At 42.1% G+C, this 18,731-nt stretch overlaps 1 protein-coding gene across 2 annotated transcripts in view; it reads left to right on the forward strand.

The window, feature by feature from the left end:
- LOC104985995 (dihydrodiol dehydrogenase 3-like) overlaps nucleotides 1-18,022 on the forward strand; it is a 75,874-nt gene extending 57,852 nt beyond the window's left edge. For both annotated transcript variants that reach the window (XM_010836396.1, XM_010836395.1), the window contains 6 exons: nucleotides 1,062-1,139; nucleotides 1,557-1,679; nucleotides 13,614-13,723; nucleotides 14,660-14,825; nucleotides 15,018-15,100; nucleotides 17,760-18,022. In XM_010836396.1, the coding sequence (XP_010834698.1) occupies nucleotides 1,062-1,139; nucleotides 1,557-1,679; nucleotides 13,614-13,723; nucleotides 14,660-14,825; nucleotides 15,018-15,100; nucleotides 17,760-17,802 (603 nt within the window). In that variant the 3' untranslated portion in view covers nucleotides 17,803-18,022. The remainder of the gene's footprint in view (nucleotides 1-1,061; nucleotides 1,140-1,556; nucleotides 1,680-13,613; nucleotides 13,724-14,659; nucleotides 14,826-15,017; nucleotides 15,101-17,759) is intronic.
- The last annotated feature ends 709 nt before the right edge of the window (nucleotides 18,023-18,731 follow it).

The raw sequence follows: 18,731 nt of genomic DNA on the forward strand, positions 1-18,731 counted from the left end.
CACCTGAACAGGATGAGGTCTTCTCATCTTTCACCCTTTCATGTTCCATGGATTTGGTGATGTCCTTCTGGGTGGGTCTAAACCTCACAGTCTTCTCAGGACTCGGGAGACCTGGCCTCCACTGTCGCCTGTGTTCATGGTGATGTTTGCAGACTGCACTTAGCCATTAAGAACTGTATTATGTAGAGGGGAATTTTCCAGTTTTTCAGTAGTTAAGACTGTGTACTTTCATTGCTGAGTCAGGGTGCTTTGAGGGAGTGGGTTCAATTCCTATTAGGGAACTAAGATACAGCAAACCCATGGCACAGTCAAAACAAAACAGCAAGAACAGCTTCTATTTTGCAGAACAATTTTTTAGAATACAGAATTCTGCTCAAGCCATCCTTTGCCAAAGAGTTTATTGGACTATGTAGAGGGCAATTCTCATCTACATAGATTTAAGGATTCCTAATACTTAACAGAAATGTCTCTGTTTTTCTATTCCTTATAATGACATCACTCTTGGTTTGTTTTATTTTTATCTCAGCATTTTCCATGGGTGCCAGAATGACCTTAATCTGTTCAAGCCTCAGTCTCCAGAATTGAATATGTCTGCTTCTTCCACATAGCTTATCAACCTAAAGAGAACCTTGCTGGTTCATGTGTATGCCCTGAAGCTATCAGATGTTCAGAGTGAAAGGAATTCTGATATTTAGTCCAGGTCAAGATTGCAATTTTTATGCCAGCAGTAAGGCATAACTTACTGGCACTCCCTGCACAATAGAGGCAGTTTTCAAGAAGAAAGTATAAGGGGCAGAAAAAAATTCACTTTAGGCACTGAGAGTTCCCATGAGAATGTAGGGAAATTATATCTATCAAAACATATAAGAGATTACTGGAAAACTGCCTTCTAAAGACATTGCTGATAACTCCATTTGCAAACCTCTTTGCAAATATTAGTATGCAGAATGTAAAGGAACCTCACAGAAGTTTAGCATCCTGGTCCCAGATGTGCCTGGCAGGCTGGCTAAATGTGGAGAAATTATTTGGTGATATCTCTGAAATGACTGCTTCTATTCCAGCCAGGGGAGACACTTCTCCCAACAGATGAAAATGGAAAACCGATATTTGATTCAGTGGATCTCTGTCTCACGTGGGAGGTGAGTCTGGGGAGGAGAGAACCGGGGGAGGAGCCAGGAGAGGGGGAACCTCCTTCATCTCTTCCACTCATGAGAATTTGCTGTGGACCATCACACTCAGCAATTCATGAATCTAAGGGCTGGGATGCTGGGGTTGAGGGGAGGGAACCATTGCTGAAATGTTCACAGAGAGGAATGAAATGGAGAATTTGGGACAGTGTAGATAGACATCTCTTTCGTTCCATGTGATTGTCTTCTCCAGGGTTTTCTAAGGAGGAGATGCTACTTCTTCTTTTTCTTGTGTTATGACCTTCTTCCCCTTTATCTTCTTGATAAGCAAAGCTAATTCTTGACCAGAGACCCTCTTAACGATTTTTCAGCATTTCTTATTGCTATATTGCCCATTCCAAGTGACTGCTCACCACCCCTCCCTCCCAGGCCCTGGAAAAGTGTAAGGACGCAGGGCTGACCAAGTCCATCGGGGTGTCCAACTTCAACCACAAGCAGCTGGAGAAGATCCTGAACAAGCCGGGGCTCAAGTACAAGCCCGTCTGTAACCAGGTGAGCAGCTCGGCTCCTCTCCCTCCTGCTCTTCAGAACCTCCTTACACTGGAGCCTGATGTCTGTCTGTCCTTCCCTCCTGTTCATCTGACTTTTATGGAGTGAGAAGTCTACAGAGCTGAGCCTGTGTCTGGACTGTGTGAACAGAATCTATAACAGTATCTTTGATCAACTCTGGGTGGAAAAGTTGGGGATGGCTTCCTTCTCAATCGTGGTGGGGACTGAGGGAAGGTAACGGAGATGAAGGAGGTGAAATTCCTCCAGAATTTAGAGGAGGGAGGCATTTCCCTGAGCTGAAAGCATGACCAGAAATCAGGTGTGAAAGTTCTTGGATGAAACTGTACACGAAGGAAGAGCATGAAAACATGGAGTGGGAAGTAAATACAGAGAAAATCCAGGTGAGACAGGTGTTAAGGGTTTGTGTGTGGTTTAGATGCCTAAATCCTTAGTCTTGATGTCCCAGCTTCAACAGGGAGCACAGTACACAGAAATGTGCTAGGGAATATGAAAGTCACCCAGGTTAGAGCATGAAGTTAAACGCTTATGTTGATCTAAACCGTTGATAGTGAAAGGTTGTTGTTGAATCACGCGAAGACACTGGGATTCTTGGCCCCCAGAGGAGAAGAATTCAATCCGGGGCCAGAGACAAGGCTTGATCACTCAGACCTTCTGTGTAATAAAGTTTTATTAAAGTATAAAGGAGATAGAGAAAGCTTCTGACATAGGCATCAGAAGGGGGCAGAAAGAGTACCCTCTTGCTAGTGTTAACAATGAAGTTATATAATCTAAAGAATGTCTAGAGGTTGTAAAAGACCTCATCAGACCTACTCCCATAATTTCCATTTTAAGATAACACTGTCCTCAGGCAGGATACAACCTTGTAAAGACCAGGTCTACTCCCATAATTTACATTTTAAGATAACAGAAGGTTTAATCCAGAGACTGTCCTTAGGCAGGATACGTTATTGTTATATAATCCTAAGGAATGTGGAGAAAGAAAAAAAAGTTTGTCCTTTCTTCCTCCTTGAGAATTCCAGACCCCTCTCTCCTTGGGGACCCCTAGACTCCTTATCAACCTGCCTAGGAACGAACTTTCTCAATAGAAGAGTTACTCAGGAATTAGAGCAGACCTTGTGATTTCAGTTCACTTCAGTTCAGTCGCTTAGTTATGTCTGACTCTTTGCAACCCCATGGACTGCAGCGCACCAGGCCTCCCTGTCCATCAGCAACTGCCAGAGCTTATTCAAACTCAAGTCCATTCAGTCATTGAGGCCATCCAACAATCTCATCCTCTATTGTCCCCTTTTTCTCCTGCCTTCAATCTCTCCCAGCATCAGGGTCTTTTCCAATCAGTCAGTTCTTTGTATCAGGTGGCCAAAGTATTGGAGTTTCAGCCTCAGCATCAGTCCTTACAGTGATCATTCAGGAAGGATTTCCTTTAAGATTGACTGGTTGGATCTCCTTGCAGTTCAAGGGACTCTCAAGAGTCTTCTCCAACACCACAGTTCAAAAGCATCAATTTTTCAGCACTCTGTTTTCTTTATGGTCCAACTCTCACATCTATACATGACTACTGGAAAAAGGATAGCTTTGACTAGACGGTCCTTTGTCGGCAAAGTAACGTGTCTACTTTTTAATATGCTTTCTAGGTTGGTCATAGTTTTTCTTTCAAGGAGCAATCATCTCTTAATTTCATGGCTTCAGTCACCAACTGCAGTGATTCTGGAGCCCCCATAAATAAAGTTTCTCATTGTTTCCATTGTTTCCCAACTATTTGTCATGAAGTGATGGGACTGGATGTTAGCATCTTCATTTTTTGAATGTAGAATTTTAAACCAACTTTTTCGCTCTGTTTCACTTTCAACAAGAGGCTCTTAGTACTTCTTCACTTTCTGCCGTGAGGGTGGTGTCATCTGCATATCTGAGGTTATTGATATTTCTCCCAGGAATCTTGATTCCAGTATGTGCTTCAGACATCCAGGCATTTCACAAGATGTACTCTGCATATAAGTTAAATAAGCAGGGTGAAAACTTAAGCCTTGACTTAGTCATTTCCCATTTGGAAACTGTCTGTTGTCCCATGCTTCCCTGATGGCTCAGATGGTAAAGCATCTGTCTGCCATGTAGGAGACCTGGGTTCGATTCCTGGGTCGGGAAGATCCCCTGGAGAAGGAAATGGCAACCCACTCCAGTACCCTTGCCTGGAAAACCCCATTGAGGGAGGAGCCTGGTAGGCTACAGTCCATGGGGTCACAAAGAGTTGGACACAACTGAGCGGCTTCATTTTCCTTTCCTGTTGTTCCATATCCAGTTCTAACTGTTGCTTCTTGACCTGCATACAGATTTCTCAGGAGGCAGGTAAGGTGGTCTCGTATTCTCATTTCTTGAAGACTTTTCCAGTTTGTTGTGATCCACACAGTCAAAGGCTTTGGCGTACTCAATAAAGTAGAGATAGATGTTTATCTGGAACTCTCTTACTTTTTCAGTGATCCAGCAGATGTTACCAATTTGATCTCTGTTTCCTCTGTCTTTTCTAAATCTAGCTTAAATATCTGGAAGTTCATGGTTCATGTACTGTTGAAGCCTGGCTTGGAGAATTTTGAGCATTACTTTACTATTGTGTGAGATGATTGTAATTGTGTGGTAGTTTGAGCATTCTTTGGCATTGCCTTTCTTTGAGATTGGAATGAAAACTGACGTTTTCCAGTCTTGTGGCCAATGCTGAGTTTTCCCAGTTTGCTGGCATATTGAGTGCAGCACTTTCACAGCATCATCTTTCAGGATTTGAAATAGCTCAACTGGAATTCCATCACCTCCCCTAGCTTTGTTCCTAGTGATACTTCCTAAGGCCCACTTGACTTCCCATTCCAGGATGTCTGGCTTTAGATGAGTAATTACACCATCATGATGATCTGGGTCGTGAAGATCTTTTTTGTATAATTCATCTGTGTATCCTTGCCACCTCTTCTTTATATCTTCTGCTTCTATTAGGTCCATACCATTTCTGTCCTTTATCGAGCCCATCTTTGCATGAAATGTTCCCTTGGTATCTGTAATTTTCATGAAAAGATTTCTAGTCCTTCCCATTCTATGGTTTTCCTCTGTTTCTTTGCATTGATCACTGAGGGAGGCTGTCTTATCTCTCTTTGCTATTCTTTAGAACTCTGCATTCAAAGGGGTATATCTTTCCTTTTCTCCTTTGCCCTTCAGTATTCTTCTTTTCATAGCTATTTGTAAGGCCTCCTCAGACAACCATTTTGCCTTTTTGCATTTCTATTTCTTAGGGATGGTCTTGATCACTGCCTCCTGTACAATGTCATCAATCTCTGTCTGTAGTTCTTCAGGCACTCTGTCTACCAGATCTAATCCCTTCAATCTATTTCTCACTTCCACTGTATAATCGTAAGGGATTTGATTTGGGTCATATCTAAATGGTCTAGTGGTTTTCCATACTTTCTTCAATTTAAGTCTGAATTTGGCAATAAGGAGTTCATGATTGGAGCCACAGTCAGCTCCCAGTCTTGTTTTTGCTGACTGTATAGAGCTTCTCCATCTTTGACTGCAAAGAATATAATCAGTCTGATTTTGGTATTGATCATCTGATGATGTCCATATGTAGAGTCTTTCCTTGTGTTGTTGGAAGAGGGTGTTTGCTATGACCATTGTGTCTCTTAGTAAAACTCTGTTAGCCTTTGCCCTGCTTCCTTTTGTACTCCAAAGCTAAAGTTGCCTGTTACTCCAGGTGTCTCTTGACTTCCTACTTTTGCATTCCAGTCCCCTATAATGAAAAGGACAAATTTTTTGGGTGTTAGTTCTAGAAGGTCTTGTTGGTCTTCATAGAACCATTCAACTTCAGCTTCTTCAGCATTACTGGTCGTGGCACAGAGTTGGATTACTGTGAGACTGAATCGTTTAGCTTCTAAACAAACAGAGATCATTCTGTTGTTATGGAGATTGCATCCAAGTACTGCATTTTGGACTCTTTTGGTGACTATGATGGCTACTCTATTTCTTCTAAGGGATTCTTGCCCACATATAATTAATGCTTATCTGAGTTAAATTCACCCATTCCAGTCCATCCAGCTCACCCATCCAGTCCAATCATAATCCCTAAAATTTGATGTTCAGTATTACTATCTCCTGTTTGACCACTTCCAATTTGCCTTGATTCATGGACCTAACATTCCAGGTTCGTATGCAATATTGTTCTTTACAGCCACAGACTTTGCCTCCATCACCAGTCACATCCACAACTGGGAGTTGTTTTTGCTTTGGCTCTGTCTTTTCATTTTTTCTGGAGTTATTTCTCCACTGATCTCCAGTAGCATATTGGGCACCTACTGACATGGAGAGTTCATCTTTCGGTGTCCTATCTTTTTGCATTTTCATGGGGTTCTCAAGGCAAGAATATTGAAGTGGTTTTCCATTCCCTTCTCCAGTGGATCATGTTTTGTCAGAACTCTCCACCACGACCTGTCTGTCTTGGGTGGTCCTACATGCCATGGCTCACAGTTTTATTGAGTTATACAAGGCTATGGTCCATGTGATCCGTTTGGTTAGTTTTCTGTTACTGTGGTTTCCGTCTGTCTGTCCTCTGATGGATAAGGATAAGAAGCTTATGGAAACTTCCTGATGGGAGAGACTGACTGAGGGGTATGGCAGGTCATTGCAGACCAGTACCTCTGCAGGAGAAACTCAAACATAGACTCAAACATAGTTCTAGCTCAGTCTCTGTGGGGTCTCTGTGTCCTGGTGTGCACAAGGTTTGTTTGAGCGCTCCGAGGTCCCTGGCAAATATGAGGTTTGATTCTAAATGTGATTTTTCCCCTCCAAAGATGGAGAAGCTCTATACAGTCAGCAAAACCAAGACCAGGAGCTGACTGTGGCTCAGATCATGAACACCTTATTGCCAAATTCATATTTAAATGGAAGAAAGTTGGGAAAACCAAAAGACCATTCAGGTATAGTCTAGTCAAATATAATCAAATCCCTTATGATTATACAGTGGAAGTGAGAAATAGATTTAAGGGCCTAGATCTGATACACAGAGTCCCTGATGAACTATAGACAGAGGTTTGTGACACTGTACAGGAGACAGGGATCAAGACCATCCCCATGGAAAAGAAATGCAAAAAAGCAAAATGGCTGTCTGAGGAGGCCTTACAAATAGCTATGAAAAGAAGAGAAGTGAAAAGCAAAGGAGAAAAGGAAACATATAAGCATCTAAATGCAGAGCTCCAAAGAATAGCAAGGAGAAATAAGAAAGCCTTCCTCAGTGATCAATACAACAGAATGGGAAAGACTAGAGATCTCTTCAAGAAAATTAGAGATACCGAGGGAACATTTTGTGCAGAGATGGGCTCGATAAGAACAGAAATGGTATGGACCTAACAGAAGCAGAAGATATTAAAAAGAGGTGGCAAGAATACACAGAAGAACTGTACAAAAAAGATCTTTATGACCAAAATAATCACCATGGTGTGATCACTCACCTAGAGCCAGACATCCTGGAAGGTGAAATCAAGTGGGCCTTAGAAAGCATCACTATGAACAAAGCTAGTGGAGGTGATGGAATTCCAGTTGAGCTATTTCAAATCCTGAAAGATGATGCTGTGAAAGTGCTGCACTCAATATGCCAGCAAATCTGGAAAACTCAGCAGTGGTCACAGGAATGCAAATGGTCAGTTTTCATTCCAATCCCAAAGAAAGGCAATGCCAAAGAATGTTCAAACTACCGCACAATTGCAATCATCTCACACACTAGTAAAGTAATGCTCAAAATTCTCCAAGCAGGCTTCAGCAATACGTGAACTGCGAACTTCCAGATATTCAAGCTGGTTTTAGAAAAGGAAAAGGAACCAAACATCAAATTGCCAACATCCACTGGATCATTGAAAAAGCAAAAGAGTTCCAGAAAAACATCTATCTCTGTTTTGTTGACTATGCCAAAGCCTTTGATTGTGTGGATCACAATAAACTGTGGAAAATTGTGAAAGAGACGGGAATACCAGACCACCTGACCTGCCTCTGAGAAACCTGTATGCAGGTCAGAAAGCAACAGTTAGAACTGGACATGGAACAACAGACTGGTTCCAAATAGGAACAGGAGTACATCAAGGCTGTATATTGTCACCCTGCTTATTTAACTTATAGGCAGAGTACATCATGAGAAATGCTGGGCTGGAAGAAGCACAAGCTGGAATCAAGATTGCCAGGAGAATTATCAATAACCTCAGATATGCAGATGACACCACCCTTATGGCAGAAAGTGAAGAGAACTAAAAAACCTCTTAATGAAAGTGAAAGAGGAGAGTGAAAAAGTTGGCTTAAAGCTCATCATTCAGAAAACTAAGATCATAGCATCTGGTCCCATCACTTCTTGGGAACTAGATGGGGAAACAGTGGCAGACTTTATTTTTTGGGGCTCCAAAATCTCTTCAGATGGTGATTGTAGCCATGAAATTAAAAGACGCTTACTCCTTGGAAGGAAAGTTATGACCAACCTAGATAGCATATTGAAAAGCAGAGATATTACTTTGCCAACAAAGGTTTGTCTAGCCAAGGCTATGGTTTTTCCAGTGGTCATGTATGGATGTGAGAGTTGGACTGTGAAGAAAGCTGAGTGCCGAAGAATTGATGTTTTTGGACTGTGGTGTTGAAGAAGACTCTTGAGAGTCCCTTGGACTGCAAGGAGATCCAAAAAGTCCATTCTAAAGGAGATCAGTCCTGGGTGTTCATTGGAAGGACTGATGCTAAAGCTGAAACTCCAATACTCTGGGCACCTCATGTGAAGACTTGACTCATTGGAAAAGACTCTGATGCTTGGAGGAATTGGAGGCAGGAGGAGAAGGGGGCGAAAGAGGATGAGATGGCTGGATGACATCGCTGACCCAATATACATGAGTTTGGGTGAACTCCGGGTGTTGGTGATGGACAGGGAGGCCTGGCATTCTGTGATTCATGGGGTCGCAAGGAGTCGGACATGACTGAGCGACTGAACTGAACTGAACTGTCTTGCTGGGGCTTCTCCATTGCCCTTGGACGTGGGGTACCTTTTTTTGGTGGCATCCAATATTCTCCTGTTGAGAGTTGTTCAGAAGCGTGTTGTATTTTGGAGTTCTCACAGGAGAAGATGGGCACATGTCCTTCTGCTTCTCCATCTTGAATGCTTGTAGACTTATCCCCTGAGGCAACTTTTTTCATTGATACTATTTCATGGGGGCTTTTTGGTTAATATGGGTACCGAAAATACGAATTTTTCTTTGCCTTGTGGAGTTAAGGGAATTGTCGAAAACAATCTTTAAGATCCAGAACTATAACTGGCCTATTCTGTGGTATGGCTGAAGGTCCCCATAGTTTGTATTACTGCATTAATAGCTCAAAGCTTATGAAGCAGCCTCCAAATGCCTGATTTTTTATGGACTGTGAAAACTGGAGTATTCCAAGGACTAATACTCTCCTCTATGTGTCCTGCTTGAAACTGTTCTTCTACCAAGTCTTGTAAATGTATAAGTTTCTCCCTTACAAGAGCCCATTGATCCACCCAAACAGGTTTAGATGTAAGCCATGTTAGAGGTATGGCCTGTGGTGGCAGAAACTTTGGTGGTGGTTTAATTACTAAGTCGTGTCTGACACATGTGACCCCCATGGAATGTAGCCTTCCAGGCTCCTCTGTCCATGGGATTTTCCAGGCAGGAATACTGGAGTGGGTTGCCTTTTCCTTCTCAAGGGGATCTTCCTGACCCAGGAATTGAACCCAGATCTCCTGCCCTGCAGTCAGATTCTTTACCAACTGAGCTATGAGGGAAGCCCATAGAAACTTTAATGGCCCTCAATTAGCCCTTTTCTGTCCACTTTCGGCTGAACAGATAAAGGAGAAGGATCTCCCTCCTTTCCTAGCTCTTTTTCTGGTTGGCACCCCATTCTTGCCATCGTATGATCTGCCTTTTCCTCATTGGAAAGAACTAGGTGCCAATGGGCAAGCAGATCTCTGCCCCATAAATTACAGGGAATGTCTGCAATAAAAGGTTGGAAGTGATCAAGTTGTTTGTCGGGCCCTAGGCAAGGAAGAATTGTTGCACTTTGAGCAAATTGTTGAGGTTTCCCCAAGCCTAATTATCTTTTCCTGGGGTTCAGTCAGGGGCCAATCAGCTCACCATTGAGGAGAAGTAACGATGGAAATGTCAGCCCTAGAATCTAAGATTTCAGAGAACATTTTTGCTTGGATTTTAGCCTGACATGTGGGCCGATCTGAGAGTATTTGTTGAGTAAAGCACACTACTTGATCACCTGTGCTCCCAAATCCTTGTTCTCCTCTGGTGACAGGATTATAGTTGTTAGGGGCATGGTAAGACAAGAGAAGGGGTTGAGCAATTTGTTGAGCTTGAAGAATGACATGGAATTAAAGGGAGAGAGCCATTACTTTAATTTCTCCTGAATAGTCTGGGTCAATAAGGCCAGGAAGAATTTGGAGGCCCTTAAGGGTAAGGCCACTTATGCCCAGAATGAGTCCCTAGTAGGGATTGCTACTGGATGGTGGTGGTGGGGTATCCAATTCATTAATTCAGACAGATACTCAGGTTGGGAGGTCCAACCCAGCACTTCCACTGGTAGAGACTGAGAGGCTGGAGATAGGCTGAAGGGTGTGCTGGAGGTCCTCACAGTGCCCCCACTGTTTGTGGGGCCTGGGGCTGGCCCTGATGGCGGTTTCCAGGCTGCAAAGGGGAACCGTTCTTATGGAATTTTGATCTGTATTGATTAACCCAATGATTGCCTTTTTGGTATCTAGGACACAGGTGTTTTATTTTCACCAGTAGGCGGAGGTATTGTAACATCTATTTTGGGCCCAGAACAGCAAGCCTTTTTCATATGTCTGGGTTTTCCACATTGAAAGCATTTGGCATGGGAAGAGCTAAAATTATTTTTAAAGGCAGCACAAATTGCTTGGGCTAGCTTGGCTTGTTTGTGAGCCTGTGTACCAACATTTTGACACTCTCGAACAAAATCGCCAAGGCTGTCGTTTTGACGAATAGTGTTAAGGGCCGCCTTCGAATCTTTATTGGCATTTTCATAGGCTAATTGTTTTAACAAAATATCTTTTGCTAGGACTATTAATTTGACAGCGGAGAGCAGATGATAGCCGGTCTAAAATTCAGTGAAGTCTTTCTGGGTCTCTGTAATATTTTAAGAAATGAACCAGTACACTCGCTGAGTACTCATACTGTCTGCCCCTGCTTCAGCAGCATTTTGCAATCTGTACATATGCTCCCACCAGTATACATTAATAAGTCAATTGGGCATTCGGACTGGTAAATTGCCCTGTGCCTATGAGCATTTCAAAAGTAAGATTATCTCCATTGGCCAAATTAATACAGGCTTGTTCTTTGCACAACTCAGTATAAGAGACAAAAATCTGTAAATATTGGGGACCACTTAAAGCTGTTTTGGCTAGCATTTTAACATAATAAGGAGATCATTTCCCACGTAAACAAATTTCCAACAGCTCCCATGTATGTATACAGAGAATTGACCCCAATCAGTCTAACACTAGAATTAGTTCCTTTAAAACCTTGATGTCAAAAGTTTCATGGATTGCAATAACCTGAGTGGGATTATTGGGGTTGGGCCTGTAATCGTTGGGAAAGAAAGATGGTCCTCAATGTCTAATGCACCCAAAGGAAGGGCAGAGGCCATGGCCCGCTGAAACCAGATCAGTGGCTTATCCTCCCAAGACATTTCTGGACCCAGTGGAGGCACCGGTGGTGGAAAATTGTCCTTGAGCTTAGGTGGCAGAGAGGAGGGTTAACAAGATGTCTGAAGACACCATCTTCTCACATTATTTCTCAGTCTGTATACGGTATAGGACAAATCGCACTAGCCCCCAGGTGACAAATACCATCACAGGTATGCAATCCCCTCTCCTGTGTGCTGTTTTCAAATTTTCTCCCCCTGGATCCCAATTTTCAATATCTGGAGTGCCTTCTTCCAGAAACCAAAGATTATATTTAACCACCTCTCTTGGTAATTGCGTCAATGGCTCCTCTTTCACCTGTGCTCCTGCAGTCCGGAGAAGGTGCCTCAAAAGCTGGAGATGATGTTTCTCAGCTCATGTTTCTCAAATCCTTCCCCACTGACACCCTGACTTAGAAAACAAGGGACTTCCCACCCTTAGATTTTGAGGACCTGGTCACGATCCATGTGTCTCACCTACAGCTCAATGTCTTCACTTTCAGTTTCTTCCCTCGGAGGAATCCTTCCTGACTTCAGGTCTCTGTTCAGGGGCCACCTGCCATGTCCAGCACAGAGGGTGAGAAAGACCTGAACCAGGGGCGAGCGTCTAATGAAAAGACAGACACATCTAATTTGCAAGTGGGGAATCAGGGGACCCTCCTGCTCTCCATGGCAGGAAGCCAAGATGTCTCCTTTCAGCCCGCACTTTTATGGGCAGAAGTCATGAGATCACTAGGAAAGAGCTATACTGGGGAGTTTGATCAGTGCACCATAAAGAGGAAGTAAAGTTGAGGCTCTGCTGTTGATCAGGAACATTTGTTTTGTTTCCATGGGGATGGACGCAGGGGCCAGCAGTGAAGCAGAACAGAGAGCATGCCCAGCCCCAAGTCTGTCCATTCAGCATGCTTACTAGCACAATCATGAGGGCACAGTTTGCCGCACCTCCGAGCCATGGGGCAGGTTCTGGTTTCTGCTCTGCCAGGCTGCAACAATATTTTGCTGACCTGGTTCTGATTGTGGTTCACACGTAATTTTGAGTCATCTTAAGCTCTTTTAATGTAAAACGGTCACTCAGTCATTGTGTTACCAAGATATCCAGGCAAGGTTTGGACAAATACACTGTCTTTATCATTGTTATTTTGTGATGCTAATTAACTTGTTCCTGTCATCCTAGATTATGTAAATTAGTACTTAAATCTGAACTCCTTGCTACATTAAGGTTAAATATTTTGACAAGAAAACGTTAGTTGCATGCTTTGTCCCTAAATGAACCCCGGTAGGAAGTGCATGGTGACAAGTTGTCCCACTGTGAGTGACAGTACTTTTGTTCTTCTGGTAAAGCTATTTTAGCTGGATACTTTATTTGGAAATGTGTATTTTCCCTCTTGAAATTATCCAGTCATCTGTTGGATGATAACCATCATCAGGGGAAGTTTGATTTCCCCCAAGTTTTCATGTAATAGTTGAGAATCCATTGAGGACTTTCAATTGAATTAATTATTTCATTGGAATGTTTTTCATTATTTTCCATTTTAAATGCTCTTTTTAATCTTCTGACCTGACATTTTATTGTAAAAGTAAAATTGCCTCATTATTCAGGATAAAATACATCTATTCCTGTAAGACAGGAGAAAACACTGCACTCCTTCACATTAACTGTCAGTTTCTGAGAAAAGATTTATTGAAATAATCACCATCTGTGGAGAGAAGTGTTTTTGCTCTTTCTTCCTCTCTCAGGGATTTTTTTGCCTCTGTGTGCTACATTTGCTTTCACTCATGATTCCCTTTGGTGCTCAAATCTACCGAAATGTCACCAATGGGAATTCATGGAGCTGGTTCTTTTGCCTTCAGATGTTTCTTCATAAGACTGTGCAATTTCTTTCTTTCTGGCGTAGTTTGATGTCCAAAGCTTAGACGGCTCTTTTCCTGTCCCAGGTCTGGAATTAGGCACATGTCTTGGTCTGTTCAGTGGTGTTCAGCAACCAAGATCTGGTCAACAGAATTACTTGTTCTCAGTAATGTCATTATTTTTTACCTTTTCAGGGGACAAAAATATAATTTAAAAAAATTCTTTCCTTGATATTTCCAGTTGTAATTTGATGTGACACAGTTTTTCTTTAGCATATATAATTCTTACTTTTAAGCTTTCTCTGGTGTATTACCTTTTCATATAACCTGACACTCTTTTCTTTTGGTGTTCTACAGGTGGAATGTCACCCTTATCTCAACCAGAGCAAGCTGCTGGAGTTCTGCAAGTCACACGATATTGTCCTGGTTGCCTATGGTGCTCTGGGAGCCCAGCGGACATTACAATGGTAATGAACAGTATTGATGGTCACAAGGAGTATATCTAAATCTCATTTCTTGATGAAAATATTATTGTTCCATACTCAGTGCTTTGGAGATAACTCTCAAAGGGTAGAGGGGAGAGAAAACAGGTGGAAGAAATCCTCTTTTTTCCTTTCATCACCCAGCTAGATATCTTACATTGCATGTGTCTTGTATATATATTTTAACACAAGTTTCTGCATTAAAATCTCTATATAATCCCCCAGTTGATAACTAAGACATAAGCTTTCTCGTATTTTACTTATTTATGGACTAATGAGCATATTACTATAATAGACTTACCAAGCCTCCCTCACCCTATGTCTAAAATCAGGACAATAATACATATTTCCAGATTTATCATGATTGAGAAATAAGTACAATTTGAACCATTTTTGTAAACATTTGTATAAAAATTGCACAATGTAAATAATTATGAAATGAACAGTCTTCATTTTCAGATTACTCAACTTTTATCAACACCTGAGACAAGTGAAAATTAGAAAAAAATGGAAAACAATATTTCCCAATCTTGTCCATCATGTTCTCCTTTCATACCATTGTCTTTACTTTTGAGCATTGATTAGAAAAGAAAAATAACCACAGAGAAGTAAAAAAGAAAAAAAACTCCATGAGTTCGGCAGTCCTGGTCTCAACTCAATAATGGATCTGAATCACCCACAGAGATCTGTACTCACAGAATAGGAGGTGACATATTTGAGGTTCTGTATCAGTTTGTCTTCAGTGAAGCCATGGAATTTTGTGTTTCTAACAAGATCCCAGGTGATGCTGATGATGTTGGTTCATGGACCACACTTTGAGAAGCCCTGGTCTAGAAGTGACATACCTGATATGTTTGGGAAGCCTCTTCATAAACTGAGCACTTAGTCTCAGCTCCTCAGCATTTCTGAATTTCCTTCCAGGATGAACCCAAACTTCCCCTTTCTCTTGGAGGACCCAGTTCTCTCTGCCATTGCCAAAAAGCACAAGCAAACCCCAGCTCTGGTTGCCCTTCGCTACCAGATACAACGTGGGGTTGTGGTTCTGGCCAAGAGTTACAACAAGAAGCGGATCAAAGAGAACATACAGGTGATGAGTGGGGCTGTGGGCAGAGGGCTCCTAAGGAATATCCCTCACGAGGGGCATTCTTTGTCTAACTGAGGACAGACATGGCTTCCCTTTCCCCTGTAGTTGTCCCCATCCAGTTGGAAAGTCCTCCAGTCCCCATGGGGAGACTGGCTCCTTGGGGGAAAGATTAATGTGATTCTTCCTTCTTTTCAGGTGTTTGACTTTGAACTGACTCTGGAAGACATGAAAGCAATCGATGGCCTTAACAGCAATATAAGATACTATGATTTTCAACAGTAAGTGACTTGTATATATTACACACACACTGTTTTCTCTAGCATATAGCTCAGCAGAGGAATAAACTTTCTAAAGCTTAATTTCAGGGAGACAGCCCTGGTTTCCAGTATAGGAGTAAACCAGTGGCTTCCTGCAGACCTCAGACCAGAGGTTTCCTTAGGGTTCTGTCTCTGATCAACAGAAATGTGACTGGGACCCAGGACAGACGATCAGTAAAATCCCCAGTGTTGACATTGTGGTGAATTCACTACGTTGTGCCCCTAATCCCTGTGCCTGGTGTTCCTCCTCTCAGGGCCCAGAGACCCAGGAAACACAGAGGGCACAGTGCCTGCAGCCCATTCTTCTTTCAGAAAGTGAAAGCATTAGTTGCTCAGTCTTGTCTGACTCTTTGGACTCCATCAACTGTAGCCCCCCAGGCTCCTTCTTTCAGGGACTGATGCAAATGTTTCATCTTTAATTCTTTGTAGATCAGGAGGAAATGATACATAATGACGTGTAATAAGGAATCCATCCTGAATTACATTTCTGCTTATCCTAACACAATTGTAAATGCATTGTTGATATTTCTGGAGGAGGGGCCCATGAAGGCCAACATGCTTCAGTGTGAGAAGTCACAGTGAGCCTGGCTCCACTCCGTCTCCTAAGCGTCTGGTGAATTTTCTTCCTGATGGACTTTTCTTTACCAAGACACTATCTATTTCTTCCAAATTTATCCCTTTACTGATCTTTTCCCCAAAACATCTCCCATTTTCCCATCCTTAAAATGTCAGCAAATGAATTTTGAGTATATCATGAACTGACCCTCTGGAGAGAGACTTCCGTCCTTAGCTGGACACACCTGGTAAGATCGTCTGGGTCTCTCTGGTTTCTTGAGTCAAGACTCACTCTAGTGTAGACTTTGTCCATCAGGGATCCATCCACTGGGGAGCTCCTACCTCCTTGACTTTACTTAGTTAGTACCATGAAATTCCAGCTGACGAATACTGCAGGAGGATGTCAGGAATGAAGAGAGAGAAGACTAATCAAACAGAGACATGTTTGGAGGGAGTTTAGAGAAAAGGGAACACAAAATAGTGATAAAATGAAGATTTAGTTTCAAATGAAAGATCTCAAAACTCCCCTTGTTTGTAGTATTCAGTCGCTTCAGTTGTGTCTGACTCTTTGCAACCCTATGGACTGTAGCCCGCCAGCCTCCTCTGCCCATGGGATTCTCCAGGAGAGAATACTCGAGTGGGTTGCCATGCCCATTTGAAGGGATCATCCCAACCTGGGGATTGAATCCATGTCTCCTGTGTCTCCTGCATTTCAGGCAGATTCTTTACCCATTGAGACACTGGGAAGCCTCCTTGTTTGTAAAGGAGGTATATATATTTATATGTACATTTACATATGGGCTTCCTAGTTGGCACTAATGGTGACAAACACACCTGCCAATTCAGGAGACCTAAGAGGTGCAGGTTGGATCTCTGGGTTGTGAAGATCCCCTGGAGAAGGAAATGGCAACCCACTCCAGTATTTTCCTGGAGAATCCCATGCACAGAGGAACCTCATGGGCTACAGTCCATGGAGATGCAAAGAGTCAGATGCTTCTGAAGCTACTTAGCACACAGTACACATGCACGTATATATGGGCTCCCTAGGGGGTGGTAGTGGTAAAGAAGCCACCTGCCAATGCAGGAGACATAAGAGATGCAGGTTTGAACCCTGGGTGGGAAGATCCCTGGAGGAATGAAGGCAACTCACTCCAGTATTCTTGCCTAGAGACTCCATGGACAGAGAAGCCTGTGGGCTATAGTCCATAGGATCACTAAGACTTGGACACAACTGAGCGACTTAGTATGCCTGCATATTCATGTATATGTATATTATGATTCTGAAGAGACATGATGAAAAATGAGAAAAGATAGCAAGTTACTTTTCTGTCCTCAAAAGCTTTATGTATATTCTGAGCTCTCCCTCATTATTCTGTGAATGCCAAGACTTACTCATCCTTGTAGGTTTATGTCGATAGCACAGCTCCTGGAACATGGAATGGCTCTGATTCACTCTTTAATGAATTGAGTTGAAAACAACAAATTTAGAAAGAAAAATCAGACTATAAGGAAGGAAATCATCAGTAATATTAATTAATAACAAATTTAGTCATACAATACAAATTAAGAAAGCAGTAATCACATTTTATAGGTAAGACTGTTTAGGTGTATGTGGTATTTCTTCCATTTAATAGTAATTCCTTAACGGAAGCACCCTGTATTTGAGGGGCGCTCAATATTCTTTTTCTGTTGAATGTATTTATGAAAAACAGCAAAGAATTCCTTGACTGTGATCCTTCTCACCACTTAGGGTCAAAAGTTCCACCTGTGTCTGAAATGACCTCCACAGTTACCCCTAGGTCTGTGCCCTCTTATAAATTGTAACCTGAGTCAAACTACCTGTCACTGTGGGGTGAATATTACACGTGAAGGTTGGGATTGGATGCAGGTGAATGCAGGTGCTGTGTGCACATGGAGCAGACACCTGAAGTGTGCTAGTTGGGGGAGAAGATGGGATGTGTTTATAGACTTAGAGTTTTAGCCCATCCTGACTGCATCCACAGAGTAATGCTCTCCGTGCCAATATGACAAATTTAATAAATTATTTCCCCTCTTTCTCTTTTAGGGCAGTTGATCACCCTGAGTATCCATATTCTGAAGAATATTGACTGTGAGCTGTCCACCATGCATTCTACCAGAACTTCTTTCCCAGGGTTGTGAAGAGCATTTCTGTCCTTGGTGGAGATGTTTAAAAGAAGTGTATGAACTTTTGAAGCCTGTTTATCATTAAAAAAATTTTATGAAATAAAGATGACTTCAAATGCGAATTCTAGTTTTCTGTGATAACAAAATAATTTGGAAAATAAAAGAGAAAGGATAGAAAATAAAGATAACCTCTTGGTGCCTTTTCCTTTGTCAAAAATGAATTAGGTGATCTAATAAAGAAATGGAAAATTTTATTCAAGTCAGATTTGAGCACTATAACCCAGGAAGAGCATCTCAGAAAGCCTGAGAACTTTTCTGTCCTCTAGAAGTCAAGGCACAGGGATGTAAGTTTTGGAGACAGAGGGCTCTGCATGGAAAGACATATTATTGACAGTGTACATAATCCAGATCTAGGCATCATCAAGGTGGGTCATGTGACCCCTTACAAGGTCTAGAAGGAATTTATCTTTTAAGGAGTTGTCTTACTGATGCTAGGAGTCTGTTGCTCTTCAATGTCGAGCACATCTTCCCTCTGATGTGGGAGGTCTGGTCCATGCATCATGCAGACACACAACTTACAGTGAGGAAGAGGAGTGCAAAGGTAGAGAAAAGTTTTTCATGTTTAAATTTTTCTTGCCATAAAATATAAATTTAATTTCATACTTTCATGACTCTCCTATGTAAACGTATTTGCGTGTTTATTTACAATTCGAAATAATCTTCAATATACAGGTTTTACACTTTTTTTTTAACTTAGTGTAAGTATTTTTGTAAGCTATCAAGTATTATCTGATGGTTTCCAGGGAGGAAGGGCTTGGGAAAGAGTTGGACTGGGAGGTTGGGGTTAGCAGATGCATACTATTGTATACAAATTGGATTAACACAAAGTCCA

This window comes from Bison bison, unplaced genomic scaffold (assembly GCF_000754665.1).
Source record: "Bison bison bison isolate TAMUID 2011002044 unplaced genomic scaffold, Bison_UMD1.0 scf7180017864063, whole genome shotgun sequence".
Lineage (NCBI taxonomy): Eukaryota > Metazoa > Chordata > Mammalia > Artiodactyla > Bovidae > Bison > Bison bison.